Consider the following 23,061-nt stretch of genomic DNA (forward strand, 5'->3'; position numbering starts at 1 on the left):
GGTGAAAAATTGAAAGAACTTCCCCTAAAGTCAGGAACAAGACAAGAGTGCCCACTCTCACCACTACTATTCAACATAGTTTTGGAAGTTTTAGCCAGAGCAATCAGAGAAGAAAAAGAAATAAAGGAATCCAGATTGGAAAAGAACAAGTAAAACTCTCATTGTTTGCAGATGACATGATCCTCTACACAGAAAACCCTAAAAACTTCACCAGAAAATTACTAGAGCTAATCAATGAATATAGTAAAGTTGCAGGATATGAAATTAATACACAGAAATCCCTTGCATTCCTATACACTAACAATGAGAAAACAGAAAGAGAAATTAAGGAAACAGTTCCATTCACCATTGCAACAAAAGAGTAAAATACTTAGGAGTATATCTACTTAAAGAAACAAAAGACCTATATATAGAAAACTATAAAACACTGATGAAAGAAATCAAAGAGGACACAAATAGATGGAGAAATATACCATGTTCATGGATCGGAAGAATCAATATAGTGAAAATGAGTATACTACCCAAAGCAATCTATAGATTCAATGCAATCCCTATCAAGCTACCAATGATATTTTTCACAAAACTAGAACAAATAATTTCACAATTTGTATGGAAATACAAAAAAAAAAAACTCTAATAGTCAAAGCAATCTTGAGAAAGAAGAATGGAACTGGAGGAATCAACCTGCCTGACTTCAGGCTATACTACAAAGCTACAGTCATCAAGACAGTATGGTACTGGCACAAAGACAGAAATATGGTTCAACAGAACAAAACAGAAAGCCCAGAGATGAATCCACGCACCTATGGACACCTTATCTTTGACAAAGGACGCAAGAATATACAATGGAGAAAAGACAATCTCTTTAACAAGTGGTGCTGGGAAAACTGGTCAATCACTTGTAAAGAATGAAATCAGAACACTTTCTAACACCATATACAAAAATAAACTCAAAATGGATTAAAGATCTAAATGTAAGACCAGAAACTACAAAACTCCTAGAGGAAAACAGGCAAAACACTTTCTGACATAAACCACAGCAAGACCCTCTATAACCCACCTCCCAGAGTAATGGAAATAAAAGCAAAAATAAACAAATGAGACCTAATTAAACTTAAAAGCTTTTGCACAATGAAGAAAACTATAAGCAAGGTGAAAAGACAGCCTTCAGAAGAGGAGAAAATAATAGCAAATGAAGCAACGGACAAACAATTAATCTCAAAAATATACAAGCAGCTCCTGCAGCTCAATTCCAGAAAAACAAACGACCCAATCAAAAAATGGGCCTAAGAACTAAACAGACATTTCTCCAAAGAATACATACAGATGGCTAACAAACACATGAAAAGATGCTCAACATCATTCATTATCAGAGAAATGCAAATCAAAACCACAATGAGCTACCATCTCACACCAGTCAGAATGGCTGCTATCCAAAAGTCTACAAACAATAAATGCTGGAGAGGGTGTGGAGAAAAGGGAACCCTCTTACACGGTTGGTGAGAATGCAAACTAGTACAGACACTATGGAGAACAGTGTGGAGACTCCTTAAAAAACTGGAAATAGAACTGCCATATGACCCAGCAATCCCACTGCTGGGGATACACACTGAGGAAACCAGAATTGAAAGAGACACATGTACCCCAATGTTCATCACAGCACTGTTTATAACAGCCAGGACATGGAAGCAACCTAGATGTCCATCAGCAGATCAATGGATAAGAAAGCTGTGGTAAGACAGTATGGTACTGGCACAAAGATAGAAATATAGATCAATGGAACAAAATAGAAAGCCCAGAGATAAACCCACGCACATATGGACACCTTATCTTCGACAAAGGAGGCAAGAATATACAATGGAGAAAAGACAATCTCTTTAACAAGTGGTGCTGGGAAAACTGGTCAACCACTTGTAAAAGAATGAAACTAGAACACTTCCTAACACCATACACAAAAATAAACTCAAAATGGATTAAAGATCTAAACGTAAGACCAGAAACTATAAAACTCCTAGAGGAAAACATAGGCAAAACACTCTCCGACATAAATCACAGCAGGATCCTCCATGACCCACCTCCCAGAACATTGGAAATAAAAGCAAAAATAAACAAATGGGACCTAATTAAAATTAAAAGCTTTTGCACAACAAAGGAAACTATAAGCAAGGTGAAAAGACAGCCTGCAGAATGGGAGAAAATAATAGCAAATGAAGCAACAGACAAACAATTAATCTCAAAAATATACAAGCAACTCCTGCAGCTGAATTCCAGAAAAATAAACGACCCAATCAAAAAATGGGCCAAAGAACTAAACAGACATTTCTCCAAAGAAGACATACAGATGGCTAACAAACACATGAAAAGATGCTCAACATCACTCATTATTAGAGAAATGCAAATCAAAACCACAATGAGGTATCATTTCACACCAGTCAGAACGGCTGCTATCCAAAAGTCTACAAGCAATAAATGCTGGAGAGGGTGTGGAGAAAAGGGAACCCTCTTACACTGTTGGTGGGAATGCAAACTAGTACAGCCACTATGGAGAACAGTGTGGAGATTCCTTAAAAAACTGGGAATAGAACTGCCATATGACCCAGCAATCCCACTGCTGGGCATACACACCGAAGAAACCAGAATTGAAAGAGACGCGTGTACCCCAATGTTCATCGCAGCACTGTTTACAATAGCCAGGACATGGAAGCAACCTAGATGTCCATCAGCAGACGAATGGATAAGGAAGCTGTGGTACATATACACAATGGAATATTACTCAGCCATTAAAAAAAAAAAAAAACATTTGAATCAGTTCTACTGAGATGGATGAAACTGGAGCCCATTATACAGAGTGAAGTAAGCCAGAAAGAAAAACAACAATACAGTATACTAATGCATATATATGGAATTTGAAAGATGGTAACGATAACCCTATATGTGAGAAAGAATAAGAGACACAGATGCACAGAACAGTCTTATGGACTCTGAGGCAGAAGGTGAGGGTGGGACGTTCTGGGAGAATAGCATTGAAACATGTATATTATCATATGTGAAACAGAACACCATTCCATGTTCGATGCATGAGACAAGGGCTCAGGGCCGGGGCAATGGGATGACCCAGAGGGATGGGATGGGGAGGGAGGTGGGTGGGGGGTCCAGGAAGGGGAACACATGTAAACCCATGGCTGATTCATGTCAATGTATGGCAAAAACTATTACAATATTGTAAAGTAATTAGCCCCCAACTAAAGTAAATAAATTTATTAAAAAAAAAAAAAAAAGCTGTGGTACATATAAACAATGGAATATTATTCAACCAATAAAAAGAATGCATTTGAATCAGTTCTAATGAGGTAGATGAAACTGGAGCCTATTATACAGAGTGAAGTAACTCAGAAAGAAAAACACCAATACAGTATACTGGTCTATAATCAAGGTCTATGTCAGTAAAAGGTACTCTATAAGGCATAAAAATAATTAGGTCAAGGTAAATAGCTATTTTTTAATCGTTTGGAATGAAATGTGAATAAAACTTAATGCATTTTATATCCCAAGTGTCATTTCTTAAACCTAAACTTTTCATAAGTTCTAACATCTAATAAATCCTTGAATTGGTATGCCTTGTGGTGTTAGCTGTAACTTTCAACTGAGAAAGCTTGTGTCACAAATAGGGAATTTTCTTCTTGTTTCATTTTGCCTTTGCTTTTGATACTTTGGACCAATGTTTACTTATTCCACGTGTATTTTTGTTCCAACACTGCATAATCTCAAAAGAGAATTTTAAAATGTAAAATGTGATGGCATATAATAGTCATTAGAATGGCTACTACAAATGTTAATTAACTGTTCTAAATAATATAGAAATTTCACTCTACAGCAGAAAACATACTTTCAAAGAAGTAGTACACATCCTATATCATTTTCATTTTCACTAATCCTTCAGAAAGATGTACTCTACAAGAGTCCTCAAAGTCAATAATCTAAGTTGGTGACTTCTCTACACATTGATTAATATCATATCGTGCATTACACATACAATACCACTGTTATAAAAGCAATGGCAAGAGACAGTGTAATGATTTTGAAGACAACCACAAAAGACTAATATGACAGCATACAATTATTTTTTTTTGTTAAACAAGGCTCTAGCTTCACACATTCAATTTTATTTTAAAAGAAACAAGAAGATGAAACACATGATGATCTGGCAGATATTTGTTTGTCAAAGATAGCCTTATGCTGGATACTCTGCCCTTAGAGATTCTATCTCTGGATCAGATTTTGACTGGGAACTAGAAGTTATGCTGCATGAGTCAAAATAAAAAGAAAGGAATAACAACAACAACAACAACAAAAAACTACATTCAAACTATATCCTTTTAGAAAAGAAAAACAAAAAACAATTTAACAAATCGTGAGCCTGGAGACTGCATTCCTGGGTCTGAATTGTTTATTCATTATTTGAAATGAGCACAAGAAACACAATTTGGACAGGGGATTCTTTCAAAAATGTGCTTATTCTCCTTGGAGCTTTGTTAAACCAGTCTGACTTTAGATGCTGGCCCGTCATGTCTGAGCATCCTTTTGGACCACTTATTCCAAGTCTGCTCTGTCTGGAATCCACCAGACTAACTCTTTTTTACTTCCTATCATCAATTGTGGTTTATCTTATTCATCCCAAAGCCCAGTTTAGCTCAAAAGACTAAACCCAGCCCAAACTAGACTCCATCATCCAGATGGAGAATTATGTGGGCCAAGTACTTCTCTAGGTGGGTAAATGAATGATTTAGAGGTTGGCATCTAGAGGTTGGCATTTAGAGGTTGGCATCAATATAGAACGCCTGTAAGTTCCAGTCAACAAGGATACTAGTGGCTTATAGTTGATTCAGGATAAAGTTACCATACAATTGCGCTCATTTCACATGCTTCTAAGGTTATGCTGAAAATCTTTCAAGCTAGGCTTTAGCAGTACATGAACAAAGAACTTTCAGATGCAAAACCTGGGTTAAGAAAATGCAGAGGAACCAGAGATCAAATTGTCAGCCTTCACTGGATCATAGAGAAAGGAAGGGAATTCCAGAAAAACATCTACTTCTGCTTCATTGACTATGTGAATGCCTTTGACTGTGTGGATCACAACAAACTATGGAAAATTCTTAAAGAGATGAGAATACCAGACCACCTTATCTGTCTCCTGAGAAACCTACATGTGGGTCAAGAAGCAAAGGTTATTAATATTAATAGAACTGGACATGGAACAAGTGAGTGGTTCAAACCTGGGAGAGGAGTATGACAAGGCTGTATATTGACATCCTGTTTATTTAACTTACATGCATAGCACATCATGCGAAATGCCAGACTAGGTGAATCACAAGCTGGAATCAAGATTGCTGGGAGAACTATCAACAACCTTAGATATGCAGATGATGCCACTCTAATGGCAGAAAGTAAAGAGGAACTAAAGAGCTTCCTGATGAGAATAAAAGAGAGAATGAATAGCTGGCTTAAAACTCAACATTCAAAAAACTAAGATCATGGCATCCGATGTCATCACTTCATGGCAAATAGAAGGGTAATAAGTGGAAACAGTGACAGATTTTCTTTTCATGGGCTCCAAAATCACTGCAGACAGTGACTGCAGCCATGAAATCGAAAGATGCTTGCTCCTTGGAAGAAAAGCAATGACAAACCTAATCAGTGTATTAAAAAGCAGAAGCATCATATTGCCAACAAAAGTTCACATAGTCAAAGCTGTGGTTTTTTCCAGTAGTCATGTATGGATGTTGAGAGTTGGACGATTAAGAAAGCTGAAAGAAAAGAAAGAAAGTAAAGTCGTTCAGTTGTGTCTGACTCTTTGTGACCCCATGGACTATAGCCTGCCAGGCTCCTCTGTCCATGAAATTCTCTAGGCACGAGTACTGGAGTGGGTTGCCATTTCCTTCTCCAGGGGATCTTCCCATCCCAGGGATCAAACCCATGTCTCATGTATTGCAGGCAGACTCTACCATCTGAGCCTCCAGGGAAGCCTTTAGGAAGGCTGAATGACCAAGAATTGATGCTTTCAAATTGTGGTGCTGGAGAAGACTCTTGAGAGTCCCTTGGATTACAAGGAGATTAAATCAGTCAATCCTAAAGGAAATCAACCCTGGATATTCATTGGAAGTACTGATATTTTGGCCACCTAATGCAAAGAACCAACTCATTTGAAAAGACTCTGATGCTGGGAGAGATGGCAGGCAAAAGAAGAAGGTGGCAGATGATGGTTAGATAGCATCACCAACTCAATGGACATGAATTTGAGCAAACTCTGGGAGATAGTGAAGGACAGAGAAGGCTGGCATGCTGCAGCCCATGGGGTTGCAAAGGATCAGACATGACTTAGCTGAACAACAGCAACAGGATACAGTACTTGATGCTTACTTTTATCATCTTTTCTGATGAAATAGGTGGAAAAAATCAAATATCATGTTTATTAATATCTATACTGTTGTTTGTTGTGGTTTAGTTGCTAGGTTGTGTCCGATTCTTTTGTGACCCCATGGACTACAGCTTGCCAAACTCCTCTATCCAAGGGACAGAGACAAGAATGTTGGAATGGGTTGCCATTTCCTTCTTCAGAATATCTCCCTGACTCATGGATGGAACCTGCATCTCCTGCATTGGTAGGTGGATTCTTTACAACTGAGCCACTAGGGAAGTCCATTAATGTCTCTACAGTTTGCATTAAAAATTATTGCTAATACAAAGACAAGAAAAGAATTTAAAATGAGTTGTCTGATTTCAAAATACGATACTCTTCAAGGTGTAAAAAAAAAAAATCCCATATAGAAAATTTAAGTAATGACATCTAGTCTTCAAAAAAAAAAAACAACACCAAATTCAAAGAGCAAAAGTGAAATCAGAGGATGGCAAAAGGCTAAGGAGAGAAAAATAATGAAATGGAACAAGAGAAGCATTTTAACTGTTAGAACATGATTAAAATATATCAGTCAAAATTGGATAGTATTTCCAGATGAGAAATGAATTTTAGCTTGTTAATAATTCCCTCCTCATAACTATTTATCCAAAGGAGTTTAAAGTAAGCAATTCACTTAACAAATACAAATAACTATATCACAGTAACTGCAAAAGTAAAACAAGTGGAAAATATGTATAAATCAAGAATAATCCAAGAATAAATCACAATCAGTAATAATCCATAGGTTTCCCTGGTGGCTCAGCTGGTAAAGAATCTGCCTGCAATGTGGGAGACCTGGGTTCAATCCCTGAGTTGGGAAGATCCCCTGGAGAAGGGAACAGCTACCCACTCCAGTATTCTGGCCTGGAGAATGCTATATACTAGAGAGTCCATGGGGTCACAAAGAGCTGGACATAACTGAGTGACTTTCACCTTCACTTCAGGAATAACCCATAACCTCCAAAGTAAAAATGTGGGCAAAGATTTGAATTAAGCGTCTCACTAGGGACAGATGATTGGAAACTAGGATAGTTGAACATAAATAAAATACATAAAAACAATCACAGAATGTGAAGTAAGGATTCATCATCACACACAAGGAGGAACAGGGTCTCTCAGAAACTGCACAGAAGAAGAGGTTATATGATTTGTAAACTTACAGAGATCTAAAGCCACGGTGAATCTTAAAAATGATTTCCATTGAGGAGTAACATGAATAATCACATAGTCTAATATTAAAATAAACTAGGAGGAATAACATGATCAGCAGTGTTTTGGGTCTCTCCTGATTATTTCTTCTTATCTGGACAGCATTTGCACCTTAGATTTCTTTAGCTCAGATGTCTCTGGTTTTAGGAAAGGCAGAGGAACCAGAGATCAAATTGCCAACATCCACTGGACCATCAAAAAAGGAAGAGAGCTCCCGAAAAACATCTATTTCTGCTTTATTGACTATGCCAAAGCCTTTGACTGTGTGGATCACAATAAACTGTGGAAAATTCTGAAAGAGATGGGAATACCAGACCACCTGATCTCCCTCTTGAGAAACCTGTATGCGGGTCAAGAAGCAACAGTTACAACTGGACGTGGAACAACTGACTGATTCCAAATAGGAAAAGGAGTACTTCAAGGTTGTATATTGTCACCCTTCTATTTAAATTACATTCAGAGTGCATCATGCGAAATGCTGACCTGGAAGAAGCATAAACTGGGATCAAGATTGCCAGGAGAAATATCAATAAACTCAGATAGGCAGATGACACCACCCTTATGGCAGAAAGTAAAGAAGAACTAAAAAGCCTCTTGATGAAAGTGAGAGAGGAGAGTGAAAAAGTTGGCTTAAAGCTCAACATTCAGAAAACTAAGATTATGGCATCTGGTCCCATCACTTCATGGCAAATAGATGAGGAAACAGTGGAAACAGTGTCAGACTTTATTTTTGGGGGCTCCAAAATCACTGCAGATGGTTATTGTAGCCATGAAATTAAAAGACGCTTACTCCTTGGAAGGAAGGTTATGATCAACCTAGATAGCATATTTAAAAGCAGAGACGTTGCTTTGCCAATGAAGGTCCGTCTGGTCAAGGCTATGGTTTTTCCAGTAGTCATGTACAGATGTGAGAGTTGGACTGTGAAGAAAGCTGAGCACCGAAGAATTGATACTTTTGAACTGTGGTGTTGGAGAAGACTCTTGAGAGTCCCTTGGACTGCAAGGAAATCCAACCAGTCCATCCTAAAGGAGATCAGTCCTGGGTGTTCATTGGAAGGACTGATGTTGAAGCTAAAACTCCAGTACTTTGGCCACCTCATGCAAAGAGTTGACTAATTGAAAAAGACCCTGATGCTGGGAAGGATTGAGGGCAGGAGGAGAAGGGGACGACAGAGGATGAGATGGCTAGATGGCATCACCGACTCGATGGACATGAGTTTGGGTAAACTCCGGGAGTTGGTGATGGACAAGGAGGCCTGGCATGCTGCGATTCATGAGGTTGCAAAGAGTCTGACACGACTGAGCGTCTGAACTGACTGACGCAGTCAAAGGCTTTAGCATAGTCAATAAAGCAGAAATAGATGTTTTTTGGGAACTCTCTTCCTTTTTTGATGATCCAGTGGATGTTGGCAATTTGATCTCTGGTTCCTCTGCCTTTTCTAAAACCACCTTGAACATCTGGATGTTCATGGTTCAGATATTGTTGAAATCTAATTTGGAGAATTTTGAGCATTACTTTACTAGCGTGTGAGATGAGTGCAATTGTGTGGTAATTTGAGCATTCTTTGGCATTGCCTTTCTTTGGGATGGGGATGAAAACTGACCTTTTCCAGTCCTGTGGCCACTTCTGAGTTTACCAAATTTGCTGACATATTGAATGCAGCACTTTCACAGCATCATCTTTGAGGATTTGAAATAGCTCAGCTGGAATTCCATCACCTCCACTAGCTTTTTTTGTAGTGATTCTTCCCAAGCCCCACTTGACTTCACATTCCAGGATGTCTGGCTCTAGGTGAGTGATCACACCATTGTGATTATCTGGGTCATGAAGATCTTTTTTGTACAGTTCTTCTGTGTATTCTTGCCACCTCTTTTAATATCTTCTGCTTCTTTTAGGTCCATACCATTTCTTTTCTTTACTGAGCCCATCTTTGCATAAAATGTTCCCTTGGTATGTCTAATTTTCTTGAAGAGATCTCTAGTCTTTCCCATTCTATTGTTTTCCTCTATTTCTTTGCACTGATCACTGAGGAAGGCTTTCTTATCTCTCCTTGCTATTCTTTGGAAGTCTGCATTCAGATGGGAATATCTTTCCTTTTCTCCTTTGCTTTTCGCTTCCCTTCTTTTCACAGCTATTTCTAAGGCCTCCTCAGACAGCCATTTTCCTTTTTTGCATTTCTTTTCCATGGGGATGGTCTTGCTCCCTGTCTCCTGTACAATGCCACGAACCTCCGTCCATAGTTCATCAGGCACTCTGTCTATCAGATCTAGTCCCTTAAATCTATTTCTCACTCCCACTGTATAATCGTAAGGGATTTGATTTAGGTCATACCTGAATGGTCTAGTGGTTTTCCCCACTTTCTTCAATTTAAGTCTGAATTTGGCAATAAGGAGTTGATGATCTGAGCCACAGTCAGCTCCCGGTCTTGTTTTTGCTGACTGTATAGAGCTTCTCCATCTTTGGCTGCAAAGAATACAATCAGTTTGATTTTGGTGTTGACCATCTGGTGATGTCCATGTGTAGAGTCTTCTCTTGTGTTATTGGAAGAGGGTGTTTGCCATGACCAGTGCATTCTCTTGGCAAAACTCTATTAGCCTTTGCCCTGCTTCATTCTGTACTCCTTGGCCAAATTTGCCTGTTACTGCAGGTGTCTCTTGACTTCCTACTTTTGCATTCCAGTCCCCTATAATGAAACGGACATCTTTTTTGGGTGTTAGCTCTAGAAGGTCTTGTAGGTCTTCATAGAACTGATCAACTTCAGCTTCTTCAGCATTTGACTGTGTGGATCACAATAAACTGGAAAATTCTTCAAGAGACGGGAATACCAGACCACCTGACCTTCCTCTTGAGAAATTTGTATACAGGTCAGGAAGCAACAGTTAGAACTTGACGTGGAGCAACAGACTGGTTCCAAATAGGAAAAGGAGTATGTCAAGGCTGTTTATTGTCACCATGCTTATTTAACTTATATACAGAGTACATCATGTGAAATGCCCGGCTGGATGAAGCACAGCTGGAATCAAGATTGCAGGGAGAAATACAATAACCTGAGATATGCAGATGATACCACCCTTGTGGCAGAAAGTGAAGAAGAACTAAAGAGCCTCTTGATGAAAGTGAAAGGGGAGAGTGAAAAAGTTGTCTTAAAGCTCAACATTCAGAAAACTAAGATCATGGCATCTGGGCCCATCACTTCATGGCAAATAGATGGGGAAACAGTGGTTGACTTTATTTTGGGGTGCTCCAATATCACTGCAGATGGTGATCGCATCCATGAAATTAAAAGACATTTGCTCCTTGGAAGAAAAGTTATGACCAACCTAGACAGCAGAGACATTACTTTGCTAAGAAAGGTCCGTCTAGTCAAGGGTATAGTTTTTCCAGTCATCACGTGTGGATGTGAAAGTTGGAGTATAAAGAAAGCTGAGTGCTGAAGAATCGATGCTTTTGAACTGTGGTGTTGGGGAAGACTCTTGAGAGTCCCTTGGACAGCAAGGAGATCCAACCAGTTAATCCTAAAGGAAATCATTGGTGAATATTCATTGTAAGGACTGATGTTGAAGCTGAAACTCCAATACTTTGGCCACTTGATGTGAAATAGGGGCTCATTGGAAAAGGCCCTGATGCTGAGAAAAATTTTAGTGGGAGAAGAAGGGGACAACAGAGAATGAGATGGTTGGATGGCATCACCAACTCAATGGACATGAATTTGAGTAAACCCCGGGAGTTGGTGATGGACAGGGAGGCCTGGTATGCTCCAGTCCATGGGGTTGCAAAGAGTCAGTCAGGACTGAACTGAACTGAACTGATCATGTCAGAATTCTTTAAGAGAAAGAGGCATAAAATGCATAGTCTCAGGTGGGGGTGGGTGAGGGGGGAAGTATTACGGGTTTTAATATTATCAGGAAAATAAAGCAAGTTTACATAAGACCACAAAGGATATGGGTATGTCAGAAGTCCCAAGAGAAGGGAATGATCATTTCTAGATGAGTGAGATTAAGAAGACTTGGATGTGGAAGTGAAGATGGGGCTCTGAGGCAGCATTCTGAAATGTTAGTAACAGAAGCAGGGAAGTTCCAGGAGCTGCAGCACTACCTCAGGATACAGTGGAAAGAAGGTTAGGCGCCACAGAGAAATCTTCAAACTGCAAGCCACAGTGTGAAAATAACGCTATAGATTCTGACCAGTCAACGTTTTTACTGGCTGTTACAGGAATCTGACATCTATCTTTGCTCCCAGTTTTATTGTTTTTAAAAACTATGTTGATCAGTCAATTTTCATATGAAACTGAGAGCAAAATAGAGGAAATGAAGTTGGTGGCAAAAAGGTGAAATGGACACAAGACAACCAGATAACAGTTTCCCGGTTAAAGACACTGGAGGAAGCAAACCACTTAGGGTAAAAAATGAAGATTATAATTTCATAATGGAAAAAACAGCATTTAGGAATGTTGGATGATTCATTACACATACCTAAGGGTTATGCTTTTTGTTTTTAAACTTCTCTTGAAAACAGTATCTTTGCCTAAGAATCTAATGACAAATCCTCTTCGGAATGTGATTTCAAATTCTTTTGGAATATCTGCAGACTCCCAAAAGAACGTGAAATGTTTTCTTGTTATCTATAAAATGTTAGAAACACTTGCCTTTCAAAACGGCTGCTGTAGGGTGATCATCTAGAAAATAAACCCAGAGAGGCTTCCCTTCTTTTTTTGTTAACCCAAATAGTCTATATATGTTTTTCAATCTCTTTTTTCTACACCTTTTAATATTACCATAAGTGATGAATGGCGGGTGTGGAAGGAAGGCGACTGGAGAAACCCCATCCATTTGAAAAGAGTTCATTCTTTTTACCCTGTTTTACAGAGTGTCATTTTAAATAAGTGCTAGCCAGGAGAAGGTTTTTATTGTTTTGAACCACAGGCTTTATATTACCTCCAAAGGAAAAAAAAAAAAAAAAAACCTCTCATCCGCAAGTTGGATGCTTCTGGCAGCAATACAAATCTAGCACCACCCAGGGAGGAAGCGTATTTGCTTCTTCGTTCACTTCTGGCAGGGCAGAGGAATGCTGGACATTGAGAGACGACAAGGGAGGCTGTCCAGAGCATTGCCACGCTGCTTCCCCATCCCTCGCCTTGGGCCTCCTCCCTTGGGAACACACAGGTAAGGACATCGAGGTGCTGATGCAAATGGAGCATCCTAGCTCACTGTGACCAAGTCAGGGAGGAAGTCAAATGCAATGCACTGAGGATGCCTACTAGGTCTCAACACCTCTAGGAAGCTCAGCATGGCCTGGCTGAGGTCATAGGGTTCTCATTCCATCCACCACCCTGCTGAAAAGGTCCTGTGTTTCTTAGCCTTTCTATCTTTGTGTATCACTTTGAAGCGTGCTTTTCTCTAGACTATTAAGAAAAACATTGAAACAGCTACTGAATGTTTGGATTTTGACAAATCGGAGGCTAGTTGTTCATCTGTTTTTCTTTTGTATTCAGAAATCAGAGCTTACAGCAATCTTGACTGCTGAAAATGAAATATCATCTAAAGTTTCATTTTCAATGTAGTGTTGTAAAATACTACACATGGATAAAATATAAAATTTAACATCAGACAGGGAGCTGAAAAACTACAGATATAAAATGTTCCTATAATATGGCAGTCGTCTCTAAATATAAGGTTCCATGTTATAAATTTGGGTTCTTAATGAATTTTTTATATCATCAATTCTGTTTCCACTTAGATGTCAGAAACTGAGCTGGAAAAGATAAAAGTCAGAACAGCTGAGCATTTTGAAAATGACAAAAATAACATTTCTTGGTTGAAGGAAGGTAAGTTCTCTTACTGTTGATTTTCTATCAATGTGAAAACTGTGCTTTTGTTTATAAGCAAAAAAAGAGTGGGCAGACGGAGGAAAAATGCCCTGCAGTTCAAATGATATTAATACTTCTAATTTTCTGTTTCCTTTTTTTTTGGCCTAAGTGGTAGATTGAGGGTGTTTAGTATTGAAATGCTTTTTGTATTTCTTAGGCTGCAGGACACTGAGATGATTTTATGGGTAGGGGAATATACACTTCCAATTCAGATACATGTTACCTATAAGGTTCTTGTTGTGCTAGAGAATTTTCTCCTTTGCAGCCAGGAAGATGAAATCATTTGAGGACAAGTATTTTTTAAATAATGACCACAGAAAGGAGTACAAACTGTGGAAGTCATGTCTACAAATAGAATTGTCATTCACTGCAATTACAGAGCCACCTTCCCAGGGGAGAGTGCTGTCGGCCACAAGCTCTGTGTGCGTAAGACGCCTGCTTGAAATACACACACAAATCGATAAGTCCTCCTAGGAGGAGTACAAATCTGTGCACTTTCGAAAACACGTATAAACTCATGATTATTTACTAGAAGGCTTTATTTCATAATCTTTTCTTTTTATGAATACCTTTAATGTTTCTTAAAGGAAACTGATTTGATATTTCCTTTAAATAGATAAGTTGTGTCTTTTACACCATTTCCTGAATCTATTCAATTGTAAAAAGATGGCTCTTAAGTAGTTGCCATTCCTCAAAACTGTTTTCTAAGGTCACAGGAGACTTTAATATATATTTCAAGTAAGTTCTATAACACCAAACATCATCATCATTATTACATCAAACACAATGACAATGTGCATTAGTGATTATGCTGAATCATCAAAACAACCTTATAAAGCACTAATTACTCCTAATACTCAAGTGAGAAAACAGAATCTCAAAGAGTTTAAGTAAATTACCTAAGATTACAAAATTAGGAAGTGACAGAACTAGGATTTGATCCCAGACCGTGTGACTCCATAGCATATAAATTTAACTACCACCTTTCACTGTGTTTCAAAGAAAAGATGTTTAAGTCACTTGTCAGGACATGATTGTGCTCAAAAACTTTCCTAAAGTGTTAAATCAACACCTTCACTTTCACATATACATCTTCCATCCACTCTTATTCTTAATTGCTCTTTACTACCACTGTCATTTTTCAACTGTTCACTTTTTTAAAAAAGATTATCCTTCTGCCCCAGGGCCCCATAATCAAATTTAATACCTGGGACTCATCTCTAGTGAAGACTTTATTTCAGGATAAAAGTGGGTATAGACATGAAGCATTCTCAGAATCATTTCCTTCCAAAAGCCACAGAGCTAAGAAATCCGTTGTTTTATTTTTTCCTTTTAATTAAACAATCTTTTAAATACAATCTTGAAAAAAAAAAACAGAAGAAAAAAACAAAAAAACAAAACCTGAACTCAGGCTAAAGATCCCTCTGTGTCTTTGTTGGGAAGACCAAACCCACCAAGACAGAGGAGTTCTTTACTGCTACTTATAGGGAAGTTTATTTTATTTTGTTTTGCTTCAGCTGCTCCATGCTATAGATGCATCATAGAGAAATAATGACAAAATTGATAGACCAGTCAATTGCTTCCTGAAAATTTTTGTTTTTAAAAAGCTGTCTCCATTAAGTACAACTTAGAATTGAATTCTTATATTCTACAAAATCTCATTTCCCAGGTGGCCTGTTTTATCCCATTTGGACACAATTTAAGCTACACTCAAATTATGTTTACTGTATTTCGTTAATTGTGAATTATCAGGAAGAGTTAGTTTTTGAACATAAACGTCTTTTCATTTAATGTTAAGAAAAAGTTTATATGTTGGCTTATTAAAAAAAAAAATTAGACTGGTGCAGTGGCAATAGTAGAGGATGTGAAGTCAGGCAGGTGAAGTTTTACATTTTCTGCTCAGTTGTTTGCTAGCTGGTGACTATGCTGTTGCTTAACCTCTCTGAGCTTGGGATTCCTTAGCCAAGGAGTACAATATCTACCTTGTGAAATTATGGGAAAGATAGACCATTATTTTGTGTCTTTTATCCCCTCTTTAAAGCATGGTTCAAAATCAGATAATTATTTTTTGAGATTCTGGTTCATAGTTTAAACAATGAGCACTGTGATAAGTGCTATATGTTTTTATAGCATTGTCAACAGAAAGGACCTCTATAAAGAGGTAACAAGGCAGTTTATCTGGGATCTTAGAATTGCAGTTTGGGGAATCACAGATTTGGGAGGAAAACAGAATAGTGTCTGATCAGAGAAAATGGGCACGGGGGTTATGGGGGAAAGAGGAAGATCGTGCAGGCTACACAAGCTGATGACTGAAGATCTGGACAGGAGAGTAAATCTGTTCCACACGTGACTCGGCTATCAAGCTTACTTATCCTTTACTGGGGGTAGGTGGGATTTCCTTAGTCCAGAAAAAGCCCAGTTCTCAGCATTATTCTTTCCTTCTGGCAACTCAGCCCACTATTCAGTCACTTTATTTTCCCATTTTCAGTCAAAGTTCAGCATGGGCAGCAAACATGGAGGTCCTTCTTACATGCCTCAGTCATTCTTGCCATTCTTTCTCTCACAGCATTTCATGTAAATTTCTTCCTTTTGTCCCTGCAATCATTTGGTGTGCTGTAGTATTGGTCCATTTTCCAGATTAAAAGACAGAGGCTCAGAGAAACTAGATCCTTTTTCTAATCACACAAAAAAAATGCTTTTATTTATTTAGCTTGTTACAATACTCACATAACAGAAACTGACAAATTCATGTTAATGTTTAGTCTCTAAGTCATGTCCAACTCTTTGGCAACCCCACGGACTATAGCTCACCAGGCTCTTCTGTCCAGGGGATTTCTCAAGCAAGAATACTGGAGTGGGTAGCCATTTCCTAGTCTTTCCCATTCTATTGTTTTCCTCTGTTTCTTTGAATTGATCACTGAGGAAGGCTTTCTTATCTCTCCTTGTTATTCTTTGGAATTCTGCATTCAAATGGGTATATCTTTCCTTTTCTCCTTTGCCTTTTGCTTCTCTTCTTTTCACAGCTATCTGTAAGGCCTCCTCAGACAACCATTTTGCCTTTTTGCATTTCTTTTTCTTGGACGTGGTCTTGATCCCTCCCTCCTGTACAATGTCACAAACCTCCATCCATAGTTCATCAGGCACTCTGTCTATCAGCTCTAGCCCCTTAAATCTATTTCTCACTTCCACTGTATAATCATAAGGGATTTGATTTTAGGTCATACCTGAATGATCTAGTGGTTTTCCCCACTTTCTTCAATTCAAGTCTGAATTTGGCAATAAGGAGTTGATGATCTGAGCCACAGTCATCTCCCTGCCTTGTTTTGCTGACTGTACAGAGCTTCTCCATCTTTGGCTGCAAAGAATATAATCAATCTGATTTGGGTGTCGACCATCTGGTGATGTCCATGTGTAGAGTCTTCTCTTTCGTTGTGTTGTGTTGTTCTAGAACTTTAACAACAGTGCAAGAACTTCTTTGGTATAATTATTCTCCAGTTTGTAGTTTGCTTGGTGGCTCTGTAGTGGGGTTCACACACCGCACCTTCCAGGTCTGCTGCAGCCTGAGTGCCTGTCCCCGTGGCAGGCCACTCTAACTCATTCCTCTACAGGAGACACTCAAACACTCAAAGGCAGGTTTGGCTCAGTCTCTTGTGGGGTCCCTGGGTCCTCTTGTGCACAAGGTTTTGTTTGAGCCCTCTGAGCATCTCTGCTTGGTATAGAGTTTGATTCTAAACATGATTTCGCCCCTCCTACCATCTACTGGGGCTTCTTCTTTGTCCTTGGATGTGGGTGTCCTTTTTGGTGGGATCCAACATTCTCCTGTTGATGGTTGTTCAGCGGTTACTTGCAATTTTGGGGTTTTCACAGGAGAAGATGAGTGCACGTCCTTCTACTCCACCATATTTTAGGGCTGTTTGTAATTTATCAAAACTCCCTACTCCTTAAAAAATAAAAATAAATAAAGTAATCCTTCAGTATCCACCAGGGGACTGGCTCTAGTACCCGCTGTGGACACCAACTCCAAAGATGCTCAAGTCACATATCAGATGGTGTGGGGGTCAGCCCTCTGTATCTGCAGATTCAGAACCCATGGATAGGGAGGGATGACTGTAGAGATCTGAAAGTTGTTCAAAATCTTCTTTATGAATAACAAATTAATTGCTTCTCCCATCACAATGTCTCTTGCCTCCCTCTGAAACTCCAGCTGAATACTGTCCACAGTTAAAATATAGGGAATCACAGCACTGCCTGATTAGGGTTGGAGCAAATGCTCACTGGGTTTATCTACATAAACCAGTTACCACAGCACCTGACCTTAGCATGAGTGTGGGACCAAGAAGAGTCAGCATCATCACTTTCAACCTAAGTATTGATACTCTTTCTAACTTTTCATCTTCAAACACTCATTCAGTGTATCCAATTTGATTTACATTTATTAATAGTATCAATAGAGACAAGGCATGAGCATAATAGCACAATTTTTTTTTTTTTTTAAAAAAAAAGGAAGAAAGAAAGAAACACAGTCCTGCACTCAAGAATTTTACCTAATTGTCCTGCTTTGGCCTGAAAGATGGAAAATTTCTTTGCTTTCTACTTCTCTCAAAGGGTTGGTTGAAGCAACATCCAGAGCTTTTTACTAACAATTAGGGTAAATAGTGTTTAAGAAACACATCAATAAACCTGAAAATGTATTCAGAATAAAACCAACTGAATTTAGTTTTATCTTCTATCAAACTACCAGGCAATCTTGTATCGCTACTGCCTTTGAACTCCTGACTTCTCAAATGTTAGATTGATCAAATTCCTGACTCCCAACTTAAGGAATTCAGCAGGAAATAGAGAGAGGATATAAATGCTTAAGAGCAAGTAACATGAAGTAACATGCTCAGGGACCATACTCAGAGAAAACCTGTTTTAAGACAACCAGAGAAACAAAATATGATTGTGAAATATGCACCCAGGCAAGATGAGCTGTGTTGTGTAACTGTGGGCCAAGATGATCTTGAAAGGCCAGTCTTGAAGATGGCCATGAGCTATTTGCACAGGGGGAGAGGAGGAGTTAATGCTGGGAGCAAAAGCATCAGAGGCTGCATGATGCGATGCCCACTTTGGTGCCAGAGAAATGGGTATGTTGGCTAGTTATCTGTGTATGGGTTAACACAAGAAAGGGAAGACAAAAAGACTGAGTGCCAAGTATAAGTAGTCAGACATGGGTTTTTAAGTTGTCAGTGCAGGCAGGTCTGAGGTCAGGGACCAATGTACTGAACTGTGATTTGGGCATATTTATCTGTAACTAGAGTGCAAACTGGCATGGGACAGGCAGAGGAAAGTTTAAGGCAAGATGGATGATGATGGCTAAGACAGCAATGCACTCAACAGCCTAGACAAGAGGGTCACACAACTGGCATAAAAGTCATAACAAGGAGAAGAAGAAAATAGGCCCAAATATGAAAAATGTTATGAAGGAAAAATTGATAAAACATAGAAATTGGGGGGGAAATTACAGGTGGAATAAGATGGCATGTAATACCCCATTAAGCCAGGGAGCTTTCTGGGTAACCATTTCAGTGCTTGCTCCTTACACCATTTGATACGGAAGAGAAACAGCGAAATGAAGGGATGGGAGCCTTTAAATTGTTGCCATTTGCAGTTTAAAATCATAGCATTGCCAGTGTTTGAACCGCACACAATTTCCTAGAGTGTCTCCTGATTTTTCAGGAGAAGCTGGATTTCTCTATGACATCACCTGAATTCTAAAGGTTAACTAACAACAATGAACAGCAATAGTTACAAGAAAACACCATGCCGGACAAATAAACCAGATTCTGTGAGTCTAGCTCAGCTCAAGGGCTACCAGTTTGTAACTTCTGCTCTAAAAGCTTGTGTCTCTCAACAAAATCTATTACAATTTCCTGAAAACTGGTTCTCCATCAATATTACTCTCTTTCTATATGTGTGCATACACACACACACACACACATATGTATACACACACAAAGTCAAAACAAAGGTTTGATCTAAAAATATAAAATTAAGAACATTGAAATAAAACTGTTTGTCTTTCAGAAGACTAGCTCTCCATGATTGTTTTAATGAAGCAGTCTCTCTATAGGTGTAATAAACAGAAGAATAAAATTATCCCAAGTTACAAATGTGTCCTCAACATACAAGGCATAGAGTTTTATAATCTTCTGACCTGATGCTGACTCAGTCCCACAGCTGCTACACTGGGTAGGGCCACACAGGGAAAGTTCATATTATAGAAAATACTTTTTTTGCTTTGTTTTGTTTTAATGGCAAGGGTGGAGGAGGAGGGCAATGAATAAGTTTGGCTCTCACTTTCCAAAAACGCCAGGAAGAAAAGATATGAAAGTTCTGTAGTTATTCTGAACAAACTATAGATCCTTTTCTATAAGCAGTCACACAGAGACTATAATCTTTGATGATTTCAAAATCATTATTTAGATATATTTTAAAGAAAATGTCCCTAAACTTTAGTGTCGATGTAGAGAAGTCAGGTCACCAAAGACCTGGCAGCTTGAATACAGTGGTTATCATTTAATCAGAGTTCATGAACATTAGAGACCAATAATTCAAGATACTAGGAAATATTCAAGAAATTAAAAAAGCCATGTTCCACAAATTCCCTTCTCAATATAATCCAAAACCTGAAGTCCATAACATAAGAATCCCATCTCATTTCTGTTAAGGTCTGTTTGCAAATGAGATGGAGAAAGTATAAATCTTACATGTACTGACATTCATAAATTCACTAAACTTCCCTTAATTCTAAGCGAAGACAATTCACTTCGTTTGCTCAATAATAATTTCAGGTCATGAGCATTAAGACAATTCCAAAATGCGTTTTTATACAATTCAGCAAGCATTTGAAGAGGCTCCTCTTGAACTCGCAGATAACATATTAGGCAAAGAAACAAAGATGTCAAAAAACGAAAATGCCACAGGTTCTGCCCTCAAGGAATTCATGTATTTAAGTGCTTTATTATAATGACTAAATATTAATCCATGCTAATTCTCTCACTCAGATAATTCTCATTTTTAAAGGGGCTACTTTTTGTGTGTATAGCTTTAAAATTAAACCACATTAATGTCTATTTTAAATTGTTAATGTGCACCAATTGTGTATTTTGATTTCCTTTTATTATGTGCAGACAGGAAATAGAATCATTAGCCCTTATTTCTGTAGTCTCCATGGACTTGTGAACATGTGTTACCTAATAACCAAAACACAGGTAAGGAGAAGGTAACAGGCAAAGAGAATGTTGTTTTGTTTTTAACCAGAGGTGAAAGGAGAAATTAGATGTAAAAACATGCCCTTAAAGAAGTAAACAAGCACAAGATCATTTCACAGGGTAATTATTTTGAAGTGTTAAAACAAGATGATATGAAAGAGACTGGCATGGGGAACTATCTTTCAGAAGCAGCCGTCAGAGAAGTTTTGAATGAAAGATTATTGACCTGAAATTTAAATGACAAGAAGAAGCCAGCTGTCCAAAAGTCTGGGAAGAGCATTCCAACAGGGAAAAGAACCTGTGTAATGACAGTATGGTTCAGAATGACTGGATGAGAAGGAAGAAAGGGAAGGAAGAATAAAGGAAATAAGGGAGGGAGGGAGTGAGGAAGGGAAGGGGGGAAAACATGTTCAAGTCATAAATAATGTTGAACACTGCTGGCCATAGACAGGAATTTAGATGTTTTTCCCTAATCTGAATTAGGAGTCACTGGAGATTCTAAATAGGGGATAAAAGCAAGCATTTATATTGGATGTGGTAAATAATATATGCAGAAATAAAACAGAAGACCCTGTAATCGACCAAGCAAAAGATGATAAACAGGACAGGCTAAAACTGTGAAGGTGAAAGAGGTAGTATAGAATTCAGGATCTATTTTGAAGATAGAACTAATTGAACTGGCTGGTGCTCTGGTGTGAGGCAATAGATAGAAAGGCAAAGTTAACTCCTGGCTTGAGACACTGCATGATGATGATGATGCATGAAGAATAAGAGAAAAAGTGGCTGGAGATGGAGGACTCAGAAGATTTGGGTGGGTCCCATTAAATGCGAAATGGTGACATCCCATGAAGATTATAAATTGAGCAATAGGATACATGAGATCAGCTGTCTACTTTAAGTAACGCTGACAGGGAAAGTTGGCTAGAGATTTTGCTTTAGGCCTGAAGATTGAGAAAGCATCTGCTGATGGCAGAATACAGGAAATGAAATACCATTTCAAGTAGAAGGGTTAAGGCAGGAAAGAATGTGTCATGTTCCAAGAAATGAATGAAAATAAGAGGGGCTGGAGCATCTTGACCCAAAGGAAGGTTGGCATTTGATGAGCATGAGGAGTTTGCCCAGAAACAGAGCCTTGAAGCTTTTGTAGACCCTGGTCAGCATCTTTGATTCCAATAAGCTTTCTACCCTGGAAATGCCTACTAGAGACCTATTTTAATTACTTGTATTAAAATATATCCCAATACATTTTATCCTCAAATGAAAGTTAAGTAAAGGACTATCAAAAAAGGAAAAGCGAGTGCAGAGGATGATGTGGTTAGATGGCATCACCAACTCAATGGACATGAATGTGAGCGAATTCCAGGAGATAGTAGAGGACAGAGGAGCCTGGCATGCTACAGACCATAGGGTCACAAAGAGTTGGACATGACTTAGCTGAAAAACAACAACAAATACAGATGAATTAAAAAGAAAAAAAAAGACAAAACAACAAATCAGAGGATAATGTACTACTTTCAAAATATCACGACTATAAAATGAGGCTTTCATAGTTTGTATTAATCAGGGTTCTCCAGAGAATCAGAACCAATAGGAAATAAAAATAAGATGGACAGATAGAACATAGATCAATGGATAGATAGGTAGGACATGGATGGATGGATGGATGGATGGATGGATGGGTAGACAGATAACAGAGGATTTATTATGGGGGACTGGCTTACACACTTATGGAGGCTGGGTCATCCCATGGTCTGCTCAGGAGGCTCAGGAAAGCCAGTGGTGTAGCTCCAGGCTAAAGCCCCAACTTCTGAGAGCCAGTGGTGTAAACCCTGTTGCAAGTAAGAAGTTCTGAGAACCAGAAGAGCTGATGTCCAAGGGCAGGAAAAGAATGTCCTAGGTCCAGTGGAAAGAGCAAATCTGCTTTCCCTCTTTCTTTTCATTCTATTTAGCCCTAAACTCACTCTGGAAAGATATTCTCTTTAATCAGACTATCAGTTCAAGTGCCAATCTAGTCCCTCAAACAACCACATGGACACACCCAGAAATAGCATTTTACCAGCTCCCTGGGTATTCCTTAGCCCAGCCAAGTTGGCACATAAAATTAATCATCACATAGTTTTTGAGAGGAAAGTAACAGATACTTTTTCTAGCTAAATTAATGAAAAGAGGAATTTATTGGAAGTCTGAGAGTTGTTCTGCAGTCTACAAGGAAAATTCAGGTCCAGGATGGGCAGGGAGTAATCTAACTCTGGTGATCCAGATGGCAAGATTTAACTCC

The 23,061-nt window shown here is 38.6% G+C and overlaps 1 protein-coding gene and 1 long non-coding RNA gene across 2 annotated transcripts in view; one reads left to right on the top strand and one right to left on the bottom strand.

The window, feature by feature from the left end:
* Nucleotides 1-23,061, bottom strand: part of LOC145520893 (uncharacterized) — an 867,842-nt gene that overhangs the window by 594,590 nt on the left and 250,191 nt on the right. The gene's annotated exons all lie outside the window — the stretch shown is intronic.
* Nucleotides 12,723-23,061, top strand: part of MDFIC2 (MyoD family inhibitor domain containing 2) — a 108,149-nt gene continuing 97,810 nt past the window's right edge. The window contains exons 1-2 of the mRNA XM_081528382.1: nucleotides 12,723-12,826; nucleotides 13,401-13,488. Of these exons, the coding sequence (XP_081384508.1) occupies nucleotides 13,401-13,488 (88 nt within the window). The 5' untranslated portion in view covers nucleotides 12,723-12,826. The remainder of the gene's footprint in view (nucleotides 12,827-13,400; nucleotides 13,489-23,061) is intronic.

The sequence above is a fragment of the Giraffa tippelskirchi genome, chromosome 9 (assembly GCF_054371585.1).
Source record: "Giraffa tippelskirchi isolate mGirTip1 chromosome 9, T2T-mGirTip1v1.2.pri, whole genome shotgun sequence".
NCBI lineage: Eukaryota > Metazoa > Chordata > Mammalia > Artiodactyla > Giraffidae > Giraffa > Giraffa tippelskirchi.